General features: G+C 39.2%; 1 protein-coding gene across 3 annotated transcripts in view; it reads left to right on the top strand.

Moving 5' to 3' along the window:
- Positions 1 to 20,555, top strand: part of RPS6KC1 (ribosomal protein S6 kinase C1) — a 103,809-nt gene continuing 83,254 nt past the window's right edge. For 2 of the 3 annotated variants that reach the window (XM_087717777.1, XM_014073642.2), the window contains exons 1-2: positions 1 to 184; positions 13,794 to 13,829. In XM_087717777.1, coding sequence (XP_087573903.1) covers positions 80 to 184; positions 13,794 to 13,829 — 141 coding nt within the window. In that variant the 5' untranslated portion in view covers positions 1 to 79. The remainder of the gene's footprint in view (positions 185 to 13,793; positions 13,830 to 20,555) is intronic. The other variant, XM_087717776.1, reaches the window with a different exon arrangement.

Consider the following 20,555-nt stretch of genomic DNA (forward strand, 5'->3'; position numbering starts at 1 on the left):
CCCACTCGGCGCCGGGAAAGCGGCAACCTCGGGCACCTCGGACAGGGCCGTTGTTGCACCATCAGCCTCGGCGGCAAGGATGATCTCCCCGCGAAATCGAGGCGGGGAGGTGGCCCGATTCTACACGGTCACCGAGCCCAAGCGCCACCCGCGGGGATATACGGTCTATAAGGTCACCGCGAGGGTAAGTTGCCTTTGGAGAGATCAGGAAAGCGAGCGAGACAGGGAGGGTTGTCGCCGCCTCCCCGGTGATTTCCAGTGGCCGAGAGTCCGGGGTCGCAGAGCCGATCGTAGGGGTCGATTTCCCGCAAGATTCCCGAAGCCTGTTCTGGGTTTCCGTGAAGCTGCGGGTTAGATCTCCGGTAACAGGGCGGGAGCAAGCGCAGCTGTCCGTGCGGCACATCCAAAGGAACGAGAGGCTCTTTCGCCCAAGACGTCTTGCGCGTGTATGAAGCTGTTCCCTCCTCTGGCATCTTTCCCTGCTTCTGTTGTCCGCAGTCTTTGAAAGCTGAAAGCAGCAGGATTTGGATCTTTGCAATCAGAGAATAAGCTTTTTACTACTGAGCTAAGATGTTTCCCTTCCTCCTCTCAGCAGATTTTTAGCATTGGTCACCCAAGTCTTTTTTACAGCCTAAACAGGGAAACAGCAGGGAATCTCCATTGATTTCTATAAAAATTTCCCATCATATAAAATGTATTCATTGCTTGTATTCTTAAAGCTTCCTTGATTATGAGAGACTGCTATGCCCCTCCATCTCCTATCTCCCTATGGTAGAAAATGGAAGAAGCGTAACTCACATCCATCAACCTTTCCTTCCTTTGTGGAGTAGGGAGGGGAGAGGAAAGAATACTGCAGAAATGATATTGCTTGCCTCAGGTAAACCACATTGCATATAAGAGGTCTTATTTTGGAGTAAAGGCACATAGGATTGTCAGAATTGTGAATGGTAGGTGTTCCTTGGTTAAAATGTGTTGGGAGAAGAGCAGTCAAAATTTGCACTGTGTAAGACTAGTTGGAAGGAGCAGCTGTCATCATACGTCCAAATAGGATGAAAGAACCAGAGCAACAGTCAGTGTAGTGTATATTTGTGTTTGCAGATTGTGTTTGCAAAGGGCAGCAGAAGGTTATGGATTGTTTTAGGTGTCTACCTTGAAGGGCAAAAGGCCCATGTTCTCTGGAGTTCAGTGTAAGAATCGTATTAAAAATAATCTAAGGGGAGGAAGGTTTTGTTCTATGCACAAATCAAACCAGTCTCGTTCATACTTCAAATAGCAGATATTTTTTTGGAAATTCATTCCCAGTTTGGATTAAAAAACACACCCCAAACTGCTGTGTTAATCACTACACCTTTATTATGAACATTGGTAAAAATGCATTGAACTTTACAAGGGCATCTTATTTCAGATAGTAGGGCCTCTTTGAATTGTCAAGCACTGTCCATAATTAAGGGACCTTACCTAAATACTGCACCTGTTAAGTATTTTGGACCCTCAGAATTACCTTACTGCTGGAGGAAAGTTCTGTAATTAAAGATCCTTAATGTACTTTCATTTAGTATAGCCACTTCATTTCTCCTTCTTTAAAAAGAAAAAGTGGACATTCAGCGATAGTAATGACAGGACAACAGAATAATAGCTCAAAAACACTTAATGCACACAGGACTGTACTGGATTAGTTTCTGTTGATGATAATTGGGAGAATACTCCTAATGCTTCTTATTAATTTGAGATCTTGAATTGTTTTCATTTACCTGAGACTTTTGGGGAGAATAATCTTTTAAAAACTTTGTGTTTTCTTGGAAGAAAGGTACAGGCAGCCTTCTCTGTGATTTTAACACGCAGCATTTCTCTATCTGAACTGCCCTATATTTATTCTATAGAATATTCCTTTGCAGATGTTAGTTGTAATAATAAGAGCATTGATGTAGCATTATACCATAGAATGCCCAGAAAGCTTCACATTCTTTAAATATTCTCCAAATATATTGGCCTGCAACTCTCACAACTTCTTGGTATTAACCATGCTGATTGAGCACAAGGAGAAATGTAGTCCACATTTTCTCAAGCAGGTTTTTCAATTTTTTTTCAGTTCTGAAACCTGTTTGTTAAAAAAAAATCTTTATCAGGAGACAAAACTTTAAGAATAGAAAACTGAAAAAAACGAACAGGTGCATATAATACTTTATTTACACACATTTATATATTACAGTTATTTAATATTTTTTGAGCTTAGTCTCTTGTGGAATCCCTTCAAGTGCTCATAGAATCTCAGGTTCTGTGGAAACTGATTTGAAAAACCCTGGCCTTGTTTGCATTCCTGCTCTAGTAATGCTAATTGAAAATCTAATTACCATATTTTTCGGAGTATAAGAGGCACCCTTTTCCCTCAAAAAAGAGGGTGAAAATCTGGGTGTGTCTTATACACTGAATACAGCATTTTTTGGTTCCTGAAACCCCGCCCCCTTTGCAAAAATGGCCGTGCATAGCCTTTAGGATGCTTCCAGAATGCTCTTGGGGACTGGGGAGGACAAAAGTGAGCAAAAAACAGGCCGTTTTTCCCCCAGCCCCCAGGAGCACTCTACAAGTGCCCCCAGGAGCATACTCCAAGTGCTCTAATTTGCCTCTTCAAAATCTTGGTGCACTTTATACTCTGGTGCGTCTTATACTCCGAAAAATATGGTATATTGCTGTGAGCATGGTCGTTACATGGGAGAAAGATGCCTCATTGAAGACTGCTGCTAGGTGGCCAGCGAGAAATCTGCACTAAAATAACTGGGAGGAAAGAGAAAGCAATGAAAACTTCTACTCCTTCCCAGTGATTGTCCCCAAGATTGCATAGTACTCTTGATAATCTGACTAACTGTATGTGAAAAAATGTGGTGTGTAACAATAGTATGTCAAAATAACTAGTAATATATGTTTTTGAGGTTGAAAATGTTCTCCATTCCCGGCCAAAGTTGGGTAATTTCAATTTGGAGAAGAACAAATTGCAATAATTTTATCTCCAAGAATTACAAAGTTGGCTTAATTTGGTATAATCTTTCTCATAAGTTCTTTGGATGTTACAAAGTAATTTGAAGGCATAGAAGGGGAGAAAACAAGAAAACGGGATAGGTATATATTGACATAGAGATAGTGCAAGTCATAAACCAGTGAAGTGAAACTATTTCGCAGTTGAAAGTTAAATTCTTTTTAAAAAAATTATTATTAACTGTTTTATTTCATTTTCATTTTCATTTTATACAATCACTTATATACTGTGCAATTATAAAAAACAATAAACACAACTCATCTTCTATTCCACTATAGAAAACCAACATAACACTTCGTCCTCCACACACCCTTTCTTCTCCCCCTCCAACTTTCATTTCTCCCCTCCAGCATCCCCCTCTTCTACTTCCCCTCCCCCTCAGACATTCCTTTCTCCCCTTCCCTCCATCTCACCCTCCTTACATTCCCCTCTCACTCCCTCTCTACTCCTCCCTCTTCTTTCCCTCTACTCCTCACTTCAGTGTATTTCTACTATTCATTAATCTATTCGATTTGTATTTTATACTAAAATTGAAAGAAAAGAAAAAAAAGGAAAATAAAAGGAAAAGAAAAAAAAAAGAAAAAAGAGCAGCAGTATACAAGTGCATTCTTATTGTTTTGGAAATTGAAACTATATTTCCCCCCTCCCCCCCTCCCCCCAGTAAACCCCCCTCCCAAGCCCCCTTCCGACTTCCCAGATCCCATGCCCGGCATAGTTTTTTATCAAACACAGTCTAGAGTATATTGAAACCAAATAGATTAAAAATTAAAAGATAAAAGAAAAAAAGAAAAAAAAAAGGAAAAAAATCAATAAACTCTCTACATTGAACTCAGATTCCCATCATTATTAAAACTTAAACAATGTACATCATTCCTAATCTCAATTAATTTATTACTTGCAGGATTTCAAACTATATTGAAACCAAATAAGTTAATCAAATAGAATTCTACTCTAGCTAGGGACCTTATCTCTTTGTCTAAATATCTGTCTATTTCCAAACCTTTAATTTGTCCCTTTTACCTCCTTCTCTAAAAAGCAGTTTAAACACATCTCAAATACTTCTCTCGGTTTCCTTTTCCAACTCTTCTCATCCTACCTCACCCGTGTCCATATATATATTTTATTTTCATCCGTACTCCTCTCATATTTGCTCCGCCTTCCTGCACACTCCCTGGGTATATCCTTCCAGACATTATATTCCAATAACAGTTTATATAAAAATCAACTTACTTTCTGGCTCAAAATAAGCTCTAATTGAACCTTCACTACCCTCCCATCTACACCAGGCATCCCAACTCTATTCAACCTAAACCACAACTTCACCCTCCTCACCCTAGAAAATAAATCATAAACAATTTATATAAAAGTTCAGAGTTATCCATCAAGTCTTTTTTTAAGTCTCATACAATATATTTTCCGAGGAAATCAGCATCATTTCTTTCAGCCTTAATGTCTCTTCATCGGTATACCACTATACCATTTTATACAAGACAGAAGTCACAAAGTATTGTTCAAATTAAAATTAAGCAAATGTTTTGGAAGCATAACTAAATCCTTGTTCTCTGCTCTTCTGCCCTTCCGGAGGGGGAAAACGATACCTCCCGCCTTGTAGTTGTGTGTTTTGTTGTTTCTCTTCTACTTCTCCTTGTCTTTGTCCAAGTCCGGGTAATTCAGGAAGTCCCGCCTTTATGATCTTATAGTAAAAATCTTGGGCTTCCCAAACAGAGTTGAGGCGATGTTTTTGGTCATCAAGTGTAACTGTAATACCAAATGGCACCTCCCATCTGTACTGTATCTGATTATTTCTGAGTTCTTTAGTTAGAAAAGCATAGTCTCTCCTGGCTCTTAACATTTGGGGTGGTATTTCTTTGAAAACAATCAAGTCCTGTCCATCAATTCGCAGCCTGTTATTGTAAAACTCTTGTAGTATCGCGTTTCTGGATTCTCTTGTAGCAAAATATATAATTATATCTCTCGGAAGCTGTCTCTGTTTTGCTGCCCACGAATTATGGCGGTAAATTTTTTGGATCTGCCAATCAAAGTTGAGTCCCGGACTTCCCACCAAACGACTGAAAGCCTCAAAAAAGGTCTGTTTCAAATTCTCCTGTTCATTTTCACGCAATCCCCTAACTCTTATTGCAAACGCAGTCTTTTTATAATTTGTCATAACAAGTTGTCTTTCTGCATTTTCAACTTCCTGTTGCAACATTTCAATTTTAGATGTCAGATTAGAATTAGCTTCTTCCAAAAGCTCCAGTTTATCTTCCATTCCTGCAATATAATCTGTCATTACAATTATGACCCCGATCATATCCTCCTTTGTTTGAGCAATCTTGGCATCAAGCTTATCTCATAATTCCGAGATAAGTTGCTTCATTTCCTCTCTAAATTCTTTAAGAGTTTCAAAAAGAAATTCTTTCGTTAACAAATCTCCAGTAGAGGGCGTAGAAGGCAAAAGCTGCGGCTTTATAGCAATTGCTTGGGATGTATTGTTGAAAAAACGTTTAGATTGCTTTGATTTGGGAGCCATCATAAAAAGGAAACAAACAAAGTCTCTGCTCACCTTGATTTAAGATAAAATACTTTCAATAAACTTTTGGCAATTAGTAAAGAGAAGTCTTCAGGAAAACAGGGCTAATTAAATATATCATATATCAAATGCGGAAGCTATAAAATCGCCATTTTGAAAAGCAGTTAGACAAAGGAGTTTTTTATAAAATTGAAGCTGGTATTTTGAATAATAATAAAAAAAGGTTCACAGGAATGGTCGCTGCTCGGATTGATTTTAAATAGCTTAGATTTGTCCTGAGGGGGGGGGCGACCTGCCTTGAGCTGAAAAAAACAGCTGAGAAGATCTGGCTGGAGTAAAAAAAAAACTCAGCTTTTGTTGAACCTCTTCTCCGTTCACAGCGAAAAACAAAAAGCTGTGAACTACAAAGAGGATTCTAACGACTGAGTTCCTCCCTGCTCCTTTCTTGCCTGAAAGGAGAGAGATCTATAGATCTTATATATATACAGACCAGAACTCTGAGGGCAGCTCTGTTGAGCCACCGGCGACGGCAGGCTCCTCCCCCGGAAGCCGAAAGTTAAATTCTTATAAACATACATACGGTAAAAGTAAAGTGACCAGATTTTAAAATTGGTTAAGCGGGACACCATTGATGGTGTGTGTGTGTGTGTGTGTGTGTGTTCTTGATTTAAAATTTTGCCGCCCGGCACTGCGGCTGAGGTGAAACCGCCAAAGCTCCCGCTGGCGCCCCTGCCTGTGGCAGCAGCAGTGCCGCCTCCCCTTCTGCTTGGAGCACATGAGCTGGGCACCGCGTTACTCCTACCGCCGCCGCTGCCTCCTTCGCCGTGCTTTTGAGAAGCCATGGGGCCTTTTGTTTCCTGCTCCCGCCCCCTCTGCCGCCTTCCTACTGGCTTCCACGGCCTCATGGCTCCTCAAAACCACGGCAGAGGGGGAGGCAGCAGGAGTAATGCGGTGCCCAGCTCAGGTGCTCCGAGCGGAGGGGGAGGCGCTGCTGCCACGGGCGGGGGTGCAAGTGGGAGATTGGCGGCTTCATCTCAGCCGCAGCACTGGGTGGCAAAAGTTTTAATCAATAACCCCCCCCATTCCATTCCCAGGCAGAAGAAAGAGACTCCAGGGAGGAGAGCTTGGCCAGTCATTGGAAGGCGTTTGAGAAGGAGAAAAGCAGGCAAGGAAACTTCTCAAGAAGTTCCAGAAGCAGCTGCTTCTCCTCTGGGCTTGAGGGAGGGGAAGAGAAGGAAGGAAGGAAGGAAGGAAGGAAAGAGGGGAGGGAAGGAAAGAGGGGAGGGAGGTGAAAGGGAGGAAGGGAAGAGAAGGTAGGGAGGGAGAAAGAACCTGACTTTCCCGAGAACGGACTGCTTCGGGCTGGAGAGGGCGAACCAAGAAGTTTAGATGGGACTTCGCTGGCGGGTACAAAGCAGCCTTCCCCTGATTGCCTTCCCCCAATGCTCCCCAACCCTTTCAAAAGCCACCCCCATCGCCGGCCTCTCCCAACCGGATCCCCGCCTGCCTTCCTTCGGCTCACCCGGACCAGGTTGCTGATGGTGGCTTGCACGGCATGGCTGCAGGGAGAGCGGCGCCTGAGAGAAGCGGGCAAACCCCCCCTTCCGACGGCTGAGCCGCTTGGCCTGGGACTGAGCCTCCTCGCCGCGCTGCCGCTGTCGGAATGCCCCCCTGCCCGAGGCCGCCAGATGGCTGTCACAGAAATATCGCGCATCGGCGCACACACGCGCCAGAGAGGAGGGAGCCTCGCCCCTCGTCGGGCACTGCGAGTGAGCCGAGCAGAGAGAGGGGAGCCACTGCCCTCTAAGGCCACATCGGGAACGACACTTCAGAGAAATAAAAACTTTTTTTTTTTAACGGCGTCCTTTTTAAAATTGATGATTCGGCGTCTTTTCTTTCTTTTGGAAAATCGGGACTTTTTGAACACGTCGCAGGACACGGGACAAATTATTAAAAATCGTGACTGTTCCACCAAAAGCGGGACGTCTGGTCACCTTAGGTAAAAGGCATGTAGACTGTGCACCTACCCTTACCAGTTACGAAGCACTTAAACAGACAACTAAAGCAAGGGTTGGATTCCCCCCCCCAACTTGCAGAATCTAATGCACATTGCATCATGCTCTCTGGGCATTACATGGCTCCTATGTAATTAACACCTCAAGCTTGCAATACCTTAGGGAAAAGAGGTATTACAGGAAAGATGTAACAGTATTATCTGCATACATACTTCTCACTCTTCAGAGTGGGAGCTAATGTAGCTAATGTAAATAATGCATTTGATGCGCTATCTTATGAATTTATAACCATCAATTCAGCATGCATGTGAACACTTAATAATGGATTTTAACACTTCTACTAAGAAGGAAATTGAGTTTCCATAAGATATTTGCACCCTGTTAGCTGTTATGTTCAGCAGTAAATGGGAATCATTATCGGCAAAGTCATTCTAATGATATAAATCAAATCAGTCAATCAATCAATAATAATTAGATAAACAAGTTTATATATATATACACACACACACACACACACACACACACACACACACACACACACTTAACTTGGGTATGGCTTGGGTATGGCTAGCTGATGAGAGCTAAATAGCTTGAAATAGATCTATACTAGTCTCCCTTTATTTATTTATCAGCATAAATATAACATATATATATATATATATATATATATATATATATATATATATATATATATATATATATATATATATATATATATATATATATAATATTATAATATTATAATATTATATATTATATTATTATTGTTGTTATTATTAGTGTGGTTATCCCATAAGATTACAGAAGAACATCAGGATAATTCCAATTTTATTTCTGATTTCTGCCCTAGTCATCTCCAATGTGAAATTTTATCTTCTTCAGTGTAGCCACAAGTTGTCATATTACTAATCCATCACAAACGTAAGACCTATTTCTGGTTTCACTGCTAGCTGAGATTGTTTAAGTGGCTGTGTGAAGCCAGGATTTTCCCTTCTATGCATCTCATTGTGATGATTAAATATGAGAACTGCCATGCAAAGAATGTTAATGTGGGGTGCCTTCTGAAAGTATATATTCAGGAGGGAATAAGAAATGAGTAAAGAGAGATATAGAAGGCTATGGGTGGAAGAATGGGTCTGAGGGAAGCTTGGAGTCCTAGCCCTAGGGTGATTTCAATCTGTCACAATGACAGATTTATAAATATACATTTAGTTCTGGGGAAAATGAGACTTGACAGCTAATAGATAAATAGTAAAAAAACCTATTTCCTGCCTTGTTTAAATGTTTTTAAAATGGGTATGCTGTTTTACAGATTCCCCATATTCCATGAAATCCTAATATCTCGGAGATGAGAGGTGGGTGAGTGTTCAAATCATAAAGGATTTGATTAAGGGAATAAACCAATTAATATTTTTAATCTCAGAGTTAATGGGATTACATTTTGGTTTTGAAGTTTCAGTGACAGAAACACGACACACTTTCTCCATATTATTCTGAGCAACATTTACCATTTTAAAGTTCATTCTGCAAGTTTGTAGACTCCTTTTGGACATCTTTTAAATTTTACTTTAACTATGTAAAGCCGTTTGATGTTGTTACAAAAATTGACAGCTCATTGGTCACCCCTGCCTTTTTTGCTCAATTTTTAATGAACATTGTGAAATGTACTAGTTTCAGTACAAAACTCTGGGTCCTCACCATTTAGATCCATCCATTGCAAGAACTGCCCATTTTTATTCTTTGCTTTCTCTTTTTAACCAGTTACTGCTTTATAAGAAGATAGTTCTTCATGAATATTATGTTTATTTTGCAAAGGTATTTTGTCAGAAATCTTTTGAAAATCCATCTGTTGATCATCCCTGTCCAGAGGCCTATTGAATTTAAAAGGATAATGAAGTAGGATTTAATCTTCATAGACCATCTGATATTCTTCAGAACATGTAGCTTCTTATGTTCTTCCTAATGTAATTGTCAGTAATGCTTTCTTTCAACTTATTCAATAAAAAATTAAACTAACTGGATCTCTTTTTTAAAACTTGGAATCAGAGGTGTTGGTGGCTTGGTTTTGTATGATTTGGGATGAGTTTGAACTGGTGATTCCTGAGAAAGTGGACAGGTTCCTCAGTGCTGTTAGGTCAGCCACCTATATGCTGGATCTAGATCATTCTAGATCATGAAGGTGGTATGTAGTTGGGTCCATGCTTTGATGTCCAGTTCTTTGAAGGTGTGGTGGTGGTGCCTCCTGCCTTAAAAGAGCCAGTAACATATTTCATCTTCAAAAAGCTGTCCTTGGATCGGAGGCTTTAGATAACCCATATCCTTGGCATCAACCTTTCCTTTTGGGGGAAGGCTATTTAGAAGGGGATTGGTTTGCTGCATAAATCTTTGAGGAAATGGATGATCTAAACTTGTTTCAATGGAGTATCAGGCTGGGATTTAGCTTGGGGATAGTCTTGGTTACATCTGCAGATTACCTGTGGCGTAGCTTGGGTAGATGTGATGCACTGGTTCTAGGAGTTGGAAATTAGGGGCGTCTTTTTATGGTGGTTCTATTCCTTTTTTAAGGTGGTTCTGGTTAGAGGAGAGAGGTCATTCCCTGAGACCACCTCTTTGTAGGGTGCCATGGGACTTGTTTGTCTTTTCTGTCCTACATAATATCTACATGGAGTTGCTGGTTGACATAAGCCACTTATTTGAAGTCAGTATTATCAATACATTTGCTTTATTGGCAGCCAACTCCCACTTCTGACTGGCATTCAGATTCTGATCTATTGCAATTCAAAGATTGTTTTACATGTACTACTGCTAAGCTAAAAACCCTGCATCATCTCTGTGTTTTTAAGATATTTATATATTGATTTTACATTCTGCTGTAGAATTTTCCTGGATATCAACACCAGATTGCCTGAATTCTTCTTTTTTTACATTTTAAAATATGGTCAATATTGCCTGTTCTATAAAATTTTGCCTAGTTTTTGAATAGAAATTCAGTTAGACCATCAGTGCACTCTCTCTGGCCATGGACATCTAACTCATTCAAGGTCAGAAGACAATCCTTGATTGTATTTCATAGAATCTCAACCTGACATATTGCTCCTTCTGTCTGCTATTCACAAACTGTCTGGTGGAAAACATATCTTCTTCTTGGACAAGTAGGAGTAGTGTAGTTCATGTTCTTTTCTATTTGCAATTCTTGGGTTGCCTTCATTCAGCAGCCAGGTATCATTAGTATGATTTCTTTTAAAATAGCTTCCGTCAACCAAGCTGTCTTTGAAAAGTCATCATTCTGTCAGAGGTTAAATTTAAACTGCTATTTTCAGCATTGACAGAAAAGTTTGTTTGTTTATTTAAAACATTTATAGAGCTGCCCATTTTATAACTAACTCTGGGCAGCTCCCAATCAAATATACAGATTCATATATAAACTATGTGTAGTTTTTATATAAATACAGTATATAGCATTAATATGTGAGAAACCATATGGCACCCCTCTCTCGTCTGTGGCCCTGCCTTTGCTAATATATGACTAGGATGCTCAGAGTTAATTTGGCTAAATCCAAAAAAACTATGGAATTCCTGGAAGCTTGAAACTCAGACATATCAGCCAACAATAGACACATAGCAATAAATTATATTTAGACATCATTAAAAAGAGACAATTAAAAAAACTAAAAAGGGAACAAAACAACCAGAACACGTCCTGTCTACCAGCCAACATCCTAATAAGCAGAGATTTAACACCAGGCAAACAATCAAGCAGAAATCAATGCCTAATCAAGGAACTATCAAGGAGAAAACTACATAACCTGCTCCCAAACTCTGGCAGGACAAACTACTGTATTTAAACAGAGAACAAACTCATGTAAGACTAGCCTAAATTTAACGATGAAGCAGGAACCAAAGCAGATGGATGAAAGCCAGGAATCTTGTTTAAAAGATCCCTGGGAGGTATTTAAGAAGGAACCAAATCATTAAGAAAACAAAGGAGAAAAAGTTTGCCCACTCTTTGGATTCAGACCTGATGCTTTCCCTAATTGAAAACAGTGTGGGTAAATGTATATGAATGTGTCTGTGTGCACGCCTGTGCGTGTGTGCCTATGTGTCCGAGAAAGAGAAAATGTACATTGAAATCAGTAAAATTTTGCTGTTACTTTAAATTCACTGAGTCTCTCGTGTATTCCAAAGAACCTGTTGGGCCTTGGTGCTTGGTTGGAAGTGTTTTGAGCATGTCACTAATTGTTTCCTGGCTGTTGAACAGGGCTGTGAGTTTGTGACCATAAGCTGAACCTGGGAGCATGTGTACCATTTTTATTGGTATTGAGGTGGGATGCATGGATTTGACCCTTTGAATGTTTTATTCCAGTGATTAGTTATCCCTTGAGGAAGTCTGGAGATCACTAACAGGTGGATGCTTTGTTACTGCCTAGGCTTTCATGTGACAGCTCTGCTAGATAATATTGAGTGGGAAATAGGTTTGGCAGCCCTGGGATCAGGGTGGAAGGAACTACACACAGTTGATGTAATTCCATCACATTTAGTGTACTTGGACATAAATGGATAGTAATACCACTCTCATGTCTATATAAATCTTGATTATTTTTGTCTTCCACTCCCCCTTTTGTCCCTGCTCTCCCCCCATTGCGTAGGGTGACTTTACGGTGGGAAGGTCACATCACTCAGTTTCTTTGGTATACCCTCAAGTCTAAAAGATGTTACTGTTTTAAAAGATTTTACTAATGACTCATTAGTAAAATGAGTCATTAGTAAAGAAATGTCCCCCCCCCCACTTTGGAACACATCCAGAACCAAAACCATGGACAAACCAGAAGAGAGTCACCCTACATCTTTTAGATGCAACCAGTAGGAGTCAATATTTCACTAACTTTGGGAATCATAAATATCCATTGGCCTCCAACTCTCCTGTTTTGCTTTTAATCTGTGGAGAGGACTATAAGTATCTGCTATGCCTCTACCCCTTTATTTGTAGCCAAATATTGATTTTTGTTATGTGGACATGGGGGGGGGGAGGGATTCTGCCATTGGGTGTTTCTATATGCCCTGTCTCCCACACAGGTAAACCTATCACCCCAATTTAAATGAGAACTATCATAATCTTGCTAATTGTATTGTTTTCCTTTATATTAATTTCCTCAATTTTTCAGCATGTTAAATGTTTTTTTTCCTGAAATAATGTATGTCTGTGCCAATTTGGTAGCAAACCTTTGTCAAGAATACACTAAAAAACCTGTAATGCTTTGGGTGATGAGTGAGCCCCATTTGGTGGCATCTCCTGTTTAGATCAATGCCAAAGGGAGGAATGTGTGAGGGTAGGCTGAAATTGCCTTATCTTCAGTTGAAGTGTCCAAAAGTTTCAATGGAGAGGTAGTTAAGAAGGAAACTAGTCCTTGAGAAAACAAAGGAGAAGACAAAAGAAATTGGCCTTGAGCACATGGAAACCATTCCTTCTTCTCCTCCTCCTCCTTATAAATGAACAATGACAGAATAGTGGTGAGTCTTGTGAATCAGTAAAGCAAGGACTTTGAGGGATTACAGGGATGATAAAGTCTGCCCTAAAGTCTTTTGAGTTGTTTTGATCCAGACTTGGTGCCTTCCATCTCTTTATCTAAGGCAGTGTTTCTCAACCTTGGCGACTTTAAGTCTGTGGACTTCAACTCCCAGAATTCCCAGCTGGCTGGGGGAATTCTGGGAGTTGAAGTCCACAGGACTTAAAGTCGCCAAGGTTGAGAAACACTGATCCTAGTGCCTGATAGTCTAATTGAGGACCTGGAAGGTGTGTGCATGTGAGAAAGAGCAAGTGTACATTGTAACCAGTAAAGTGTTGCTGTTATGTTAGATTCACTGGATCACTTAATGAATTCTAAAGAATCTGCCATGCCTCAGTGTTTGGTTGAAAGTGATATGAGGCAATTGTTTAATTATTTCCTGGTTGTTGACCACCAGGGCTGTAAATGTGTGTGAGCGACCATAAATTGGATCCAGGAGTGCATGTAACACCCATATTCTCTTCCACATTGATGATGTTATCTAATTGGTTAATGAAATATCTGCAAACACACAACTAAACTCACAGAGCACCAAGGATTCCACAATAAAACAGATTTCCTAGTTAGTCTGTGTTAATTGTATTGTTTCATTTGTTATTTTTTATTCTTTTGAAAACCTTGAGCACTAAAAAGACCTTGCTTTTGTTTTTCAGATTGTTTCAAGAAAAAATCCAGAAGATGTCCAAGAGGTAATGGAGGCTCTTTTATTTACATTTGTATTAGTTTGTCCTTTTAGAAGCAACATTGACTCTTATCAGGAGATAATATAAGCCTTAGCATCTGCATGAAAATGCCATCACCCCCTTCAATAGAAAGTCTCAGTAGCTGCCTGCAAGTCACAACAATGGACTGCCAAGCTGAGATATATCTCTTAAAATAAATACAGAAATATGATTTGAGAGGCTGCAGAATGTCAGGCATCACACAGATTTTAAATGTGATTCAGCGAGTTACAAGGTGAGAAGAAAGGTATGTGTTGTGGCCCAGCAGGAGCCTTTGGAGTTGCTGATGGAGTCTGATAGCGAGGACCCCTATGAGTCTGCTATGGAAGATGTGGAGGACCCTGAGCAGGGTTCAGACTCAGAGCAGGGACCAGAGAGGCTGGTTGGCCACCAGGAGGCGCCTGAGGCATGGAGCAGTGGGGAAGATCAAAGGGAGTTTGTCCCTGACGCCAGGCAATGAAGGGCGGAGAAACGGAGGCAGCAGTTACGGAGACAGACTCATAAGAGATAATCAAGCCCAGGTGGTTGTGGCTTGGCCCCTCCCAAGAGAGTATATAAGAAGAGACTTTGGGAGGAGTCCTTTTGCAGGACACAACCATTCATAGTAATCTGGAGAACGCCTTGTCTGGTCTGCCTAGTGTTCCCGTGTCTGCTGGAGTCTGGGTTGCTGCCAACGTCTTGCCAGTGAGTCGTGTCTGGGCTTTCAGCCAACAGGATTATAATTGCTGTGAATAAAGAGTGGCAAACAGCTAAGCCTGTGTCTGCGTTCATTACCGGATGGAGGGGGGCCAGAACAGGTATGCATAACAGATTTGAAAAAGAATGAAGGAAATTTAAGAAAGTTCCTTATTCTAGACCAGATCATTCAGCCCAGTATTTGTCTTCTGTGGTGTGAGACCCTCAGGTAGAGGTCATTCTTATCCTGTTTCCTGATCTTTTTAATGATGGGAAGGCATTGATTTTGGCCCATTTTAATGCAAATATGCATTCAATAATAATACAATAGCAGAGTTGGAAGGGACCTTGGAGGTCTTCTAGTCCAAACCCCTGCCTAGGCAGAAAACCCTATACCATTTCAGGCAAATGGCTCTCCAACATCTTCTTAAAGACTTCCAGTGTTGGGGCATTCATAACGTCTGGAGGCAAGCTGTTCCACTGATGAATTGCTCTAACTGTCAGGAAATTTCTCCTCAGTTCTAAGTTGCTTCTCTCCTTGACTAGCTTCCACCCATTGCTTCTTGTTCTGCCCTCAGGTGCTTTGGAGAATAGTTTGACTCCCTCTTCTTTGCGGCAACCCCTGAGATATCGGAACACTGCTATCATGTCTCCCCTAGTCCTTCTTTTCATTCAACTAGACATACCCAGTTCCTGCAACCGTTCCTCATATGTTTTAGCCTCCAGTCCTCTAATCATCTTTGTTGCTCTTCTCTGCACTCTGCTCTTCTCTGTTACTGCATTCAGTAACTAATGCAGCATGCTTACTTCTGAACCATTATTTGTTCCTAAGGAGAAATTAGAAAGGTTGACAGCAAACAGAGTGCTCAAAGCAATTATGATAACTCTGAACACACTTATAAAAAGAACAGAGAAGACAGCCCATAGCAGTCTGAAGATTGGTGAAATTGGTGATATCTATTCCCAAGTGCTTTCAATAGTGGTGGGGCTGCAGGGAGGGAATGGAGAGCTAGAATTTTAATCATATCTCAGATTCTCTGAAATCCCGGCAGTTAATCAGGTAAACAGTTTGTTTACCTGGTGATCATTCTAATGAATGGTCAAATTAAAAAAAATTATGGTCAAAGACCAGCACATTATAGTGAATGTATTTTGACAGAGAGATTGATTTGTAAAATACTGAAAAAGTTTAGAAAGTTCTTCTAGGCTTTGGCTCATGAACAAAATGAAAAATATTCCTACTGCAGTTCTATATGGATGGAAGAGAGACTTTCATCCTGTGATGTGAATAATGTGCTCAGCAGAAAGGTTTCCTGAACTGTTTGGACACATTCTTTGTACATAAAGTTTCAGAAGATGTCACAAAAAAGAGGGGTCAACCTATTCTCCAAAGCATTTGAGGGCAAGACAAGAAGTAACACTTACAGACTTATCAAGGAGAGAACAAAAATGCATCTAAGGAGAAATTTCCTGACAGTGAGAACAGTTAATGAGTAGAATGGGTTGCCTCCAGAAATTGTGATAGCTTCATCACTGGAGATTTTTAAGAAGACATTGGGCAGCCATTGGCCTGGAATATTATAGGGTCTCCTGCCTGAGCAGGGGGTTGAACTAAAGACTTCCAAGGTCCTTTACATCTCTGTTATTCTGTATTCTAGTCTATATTCCTGTACAGTTGGCTTTGTCAGGCACAAAGAATCATGACTATATACTGTGTTTCCCCGAAAATAAGACAGGGTCTTATTTTTCTTTTGACTCTCGAAATAAACGCTTGGCCTAATTTTCGGGGAGGTCTTATTATTTTTGAGGTGTAGGAGGCAGTGAGCATGGTCACCTCATGGCTGCTGCTGTGTTGCAATATTTTCGGGGAAGGCTTATTTTAGCGCATGCGCTCAAAAGCCCAATTGGGCTTATTATCCGGGGAGGTCTTATTTTCAGGGAAGTAGGGTAGTATGTTCCAGTTAAAAAGAAGTTGAGTTGATTAGGAGACAAGGAATTATAAATCAAGCAAGGGAAGAATTTGGAGCCCCCATAAAAAAGACAATCAATAAACTTGGAAGAAATATGATGATATTACTGATTGTAGCAAGAAGAGATTGAAGCTGTTCTGTTTGACTAAGAAAAGCTGAAGGTAAAGCTGAGGGCTGTTGCTCATTGTGTTAAGTGCATAGTATGAAGTGCCATTTTGAATTCATTTATATTTAATTATCACTCCAATATGCAAGTAGGGAAAGTTTAATCATTTTCCTCACAGCTAAATTCCAATGAAAGCTGAGATTGATCCCTTGTTATGTTAATTGTAAATCAGGTAATCTTATTTTTCTTTTTTAAATAATACTAAGGGTAGGGATGTAGTGTGTATGTAGTGTGGTGATTGAAAAAAGTAGTCTCTTTTATACACATATACTGCATATGTAGTTTACTTGACAGTAGTATGGACATAGCATGTATTGCTTCTTTTAGGATGATTTTTCAACTTCTCATCTTAGAGTACAGCCTTGGTATTCCTTGTCCAACCCAGTTTAGCTTCTAATCTCAGAGAAGGCCAGTCTGTTAAGACAGGATGCAGTAGAGGACACATTTTTCCTCCATTGCAGTCTCAGTGAATTTCATCAGCAATTATCCCAACATTCCAAGAGTTTAAATAATATCTTCTTGCAGGCACGGTGCTTACCAATTCCATTGATAAATGCAGCCCTGATGGTCAGAATCTTCCTCAGAATCAGAACTTAGAAGGGAAGAATTAAAACTCCATATACTGTGTACAGAAAGAGAAGGAACTGGAATAAAATTCAACTAAAGGCCTGTGGTGCAGATTAGAGTTGGAGGAATCTTGGAAGAAAAATAAACTGAAGACTATTAGAGACGAGTGGGGAAGATGAAGATGGAAAGAGTTTGCAATTGGGGTGGAAAAGAGGATCAGGAAAGATTGCTTGGAGTATATGGAAAAATTGTGTGGGTCTGTGATTGGATAGTAAGCGGAAGGGGGATATGAGCAGATAGTGGTTAGGTGGAAGAAGAGAGGAATATTGAAGAGGCTTATGGTCCACCTCCTGAGTGAGAGAATGGGATGGTGTATAAAGAAAGTCATATACAAACTCCACCGTGAAGAGAGCTGGAGAGGGGAAATTAACCATGGACCATTGCAAGGATTACAGGGCCCTTACAACCTCCAACTATCTTCCTGCTTGCTTACTTATTTACTTATTTAAAGTGCTGTTATGGATTCAGTCCTTCCAACTCTAAAAATATAATATTTACAATAGTATCAAAAATATATTGATGTCACAAACTCTAGCCTCTTAAATTTATGTAACTTAATATAAGATAATTAATTAATATTATTTATCTGTATTATATAATGCTACTTCATCTAGATTTTAGAATGATTTGCCTTGTTAGATCTAGTTGGCCCATATAGTCATGTTGAATTTAGTAGTGTTTTTATATATATATATATATATATATATATATATATATATATATATATATATATATATATATATATATATATATATATATATATATATATATATATATATTCAAAAACACATTAAAATAACTTACTGGCTTATTATTTATTTAGTTTGGCAAATATGATAATTGGTTAATATCATTTGATACTGGCAAACAGATAACTTGTAGACTCTGTGTAAGGCCGAAACTGGAAACCTATGTCTTCTGGCTACTTATTTATTTTAACTTTTTAAAAACAAATGTAATGTTTACAATGGTAAACAGCACTTCGTTATTATAAAAAAATCTAGCTTTAAATTATCTGCTCCGATTTTACCTGAATAAAATACATATATCTCTGAAAAATTTGTTTACCTCTTCTGTCATTCTTTTGAGAAAATATGCATAGATGTTTCTGTTAGCTTGGCAGGACTTTCTCCTCTGTATATTATACATAAAACTATGTATAAAAAGTTGTAAGGCTAGGAAAATATTTTACACAGTAGTAAAATACATAAAATACAGTCATGCTCTTTTAGCGTTTTAACATTTCTTGGAGTCAGAAACAGCATCAAAGAAATAAAAGAAAGGCAGAATAACCAAGAGAGTTTCTTATTCTTTCTTATCTGAATTTTTATCTGGAAAATGCAAATTAGGACTGTCACTTCTAAATCTGTACTGAATAAAATCTTTGAGCACCAGTATCTGGAATAATGTTTAATTCTTACACATGCTTTAGAAATATTAAAAATAGTTCAATACCAACTAGTGGACAAGGGCACTAGATTAAGATAGAAAGACATTAAAATATACACAATGCTTGTAGAAAGATAATAGGTAGTTGTAATGTCTGCTGTTAGGAATAAATGTTTGTCAAAAGAAATGAAAAGGGTGAAGACTGTACTTCTGTCCACTCTCCTGTTGGGAAGAGAGACCTAAGTACATCAAGGCAAAAAGTAGATTGAAGGCACTGGGAATTGGGGGTTTAACAACAGAACATGTAAATAATAACATGGGTGCTGAATGAATGTGGATTGAATGCAGAAGTGATTGACTAGAATGAAAGATATACACAGAGTTGTTTGGTCATATACAGGTAGTCCTCATTTAATGGCCACAATTGGAACTTAGTCATTATGCTAAGCAGTCATTAAGTGACTGTGCTTGTGATCTTATTTCAGTTTTCCTTTGCTTTACAGACTTGCAAATATTATAAATGGGAGGATTGTAATGTTACGTTTATTACCACAGTAGCTGAGAATGGTTGCTAAACGGGACTATATGTATTGGAAAAAAATTCAAAAATTCAAAATTACTTAAAAAGTAATTAATTCAATCAATTACTTCTTTTACAAGTGTAAAAGAAGAGTGACTTGGGTAGGAGGAACGAAAAGACTGAGAAAGTAAGGGTTGAATGGAGTTGATGAGATGTCCAAGAACAGAGGGATGAGAAATTTAAGGGACAAAATATAGTGTGTGAAATGGTGGTGGAAACAAGGATGATCTGCAAGGTTAGAAAGGTATGGCGAAATATAATGAGAGAATGGTGTTGTTGTATACTAATTTTAACTGTGATACCTTTCCTTTTCTTATTTCATAACTCTAATTTCTTTGATTTCCTATTTCCTACTTCTTTTCTGCGTTCTGTGTTACTTATTCCAAAAGGGAATGGTGTTATGCCTGTGAATTCATAAATTCTGAATAATATCTTTTTAATAACTTGTGTTTGTGCAGATGTACAGTATGTGTGCAATATGGGGTATATGGGATCTTGGTGCCCCTAAAAAAAAAACACCAATTCTTAAGAAACAGTTAAGAATTCCAGGCTGGCACTGGATTTTTACAACAAATAGATTCATTGGAAAACATAAGGATAGGTTGCAGAAAAAGAATAGTGTAATGTGAATAACTTTGCAAAAGAGAGAGGGGGGGATATGCTAATACAAAGTATCTTTGTATCTTTATTTGTAAGAACAGGTACACAAAGCCATTGCCTTATTTTGTGATTATCTATTTTTTTTATAAAAAAGTTTGTGTAGGTTAATGTTTACAACCCAGTTTAGATTATCCTGGTGTATTTAATAATTATTTAAACCTTCTTCATTGCTTTCTCCATTTGGACAATTGGTAAAGATTTAACGGATGTCTTAATCATATTTTAGAAAAAAAAATTGATTGAAGAAGCTATAGTCCTTAGTTATGTAGCAGTACAGCCTTGCGATTGCATACAAATGTTTAGGCACCCTTGGTATGTTTCAGTGAATGCCTAAATAAACAAAAGCTGCTCAACCTCTAGGTAGGAAGTTACACAATATCTTTTTGCAAATATGAATTCATATTTACTGCGTGATGGGCAAGCTCCCATTATTGCCCAGCTTCTGCCAACCTAGAAATTCAAAAGCATGCAAATAAATAGGTAGCACTTTGGTAGGACAGTAATAGCATTCCGTGTGCCTCGACGTATAGTCATGCTGTCCACATGACCATAGAAGTGTCTTCAGACAACACTGGCTCCCTCGCCTAGGAAAACAGTGCTGAGCATTGCCCCCTTAAGTCAGCCAC

Source organism: Thamnophis sirtalis, unplaced genomic scaffold, assembly GCF_051295495.1.
Source record: "Thamnophis sirtalis isolate CommonGarterSnake01/CBP01778 unplaced genomic scaffold, rThaSir2_p1.2 scaffold_6, whole genome shotgun sequence".
In the NCBI taxonomy this organism is placed as follows: Eukaryota; Metazoa; Chordata; class Lepidosauria; order Squamata; family Natricidae; genus Thamnophis; species Thamnophis sirtalis.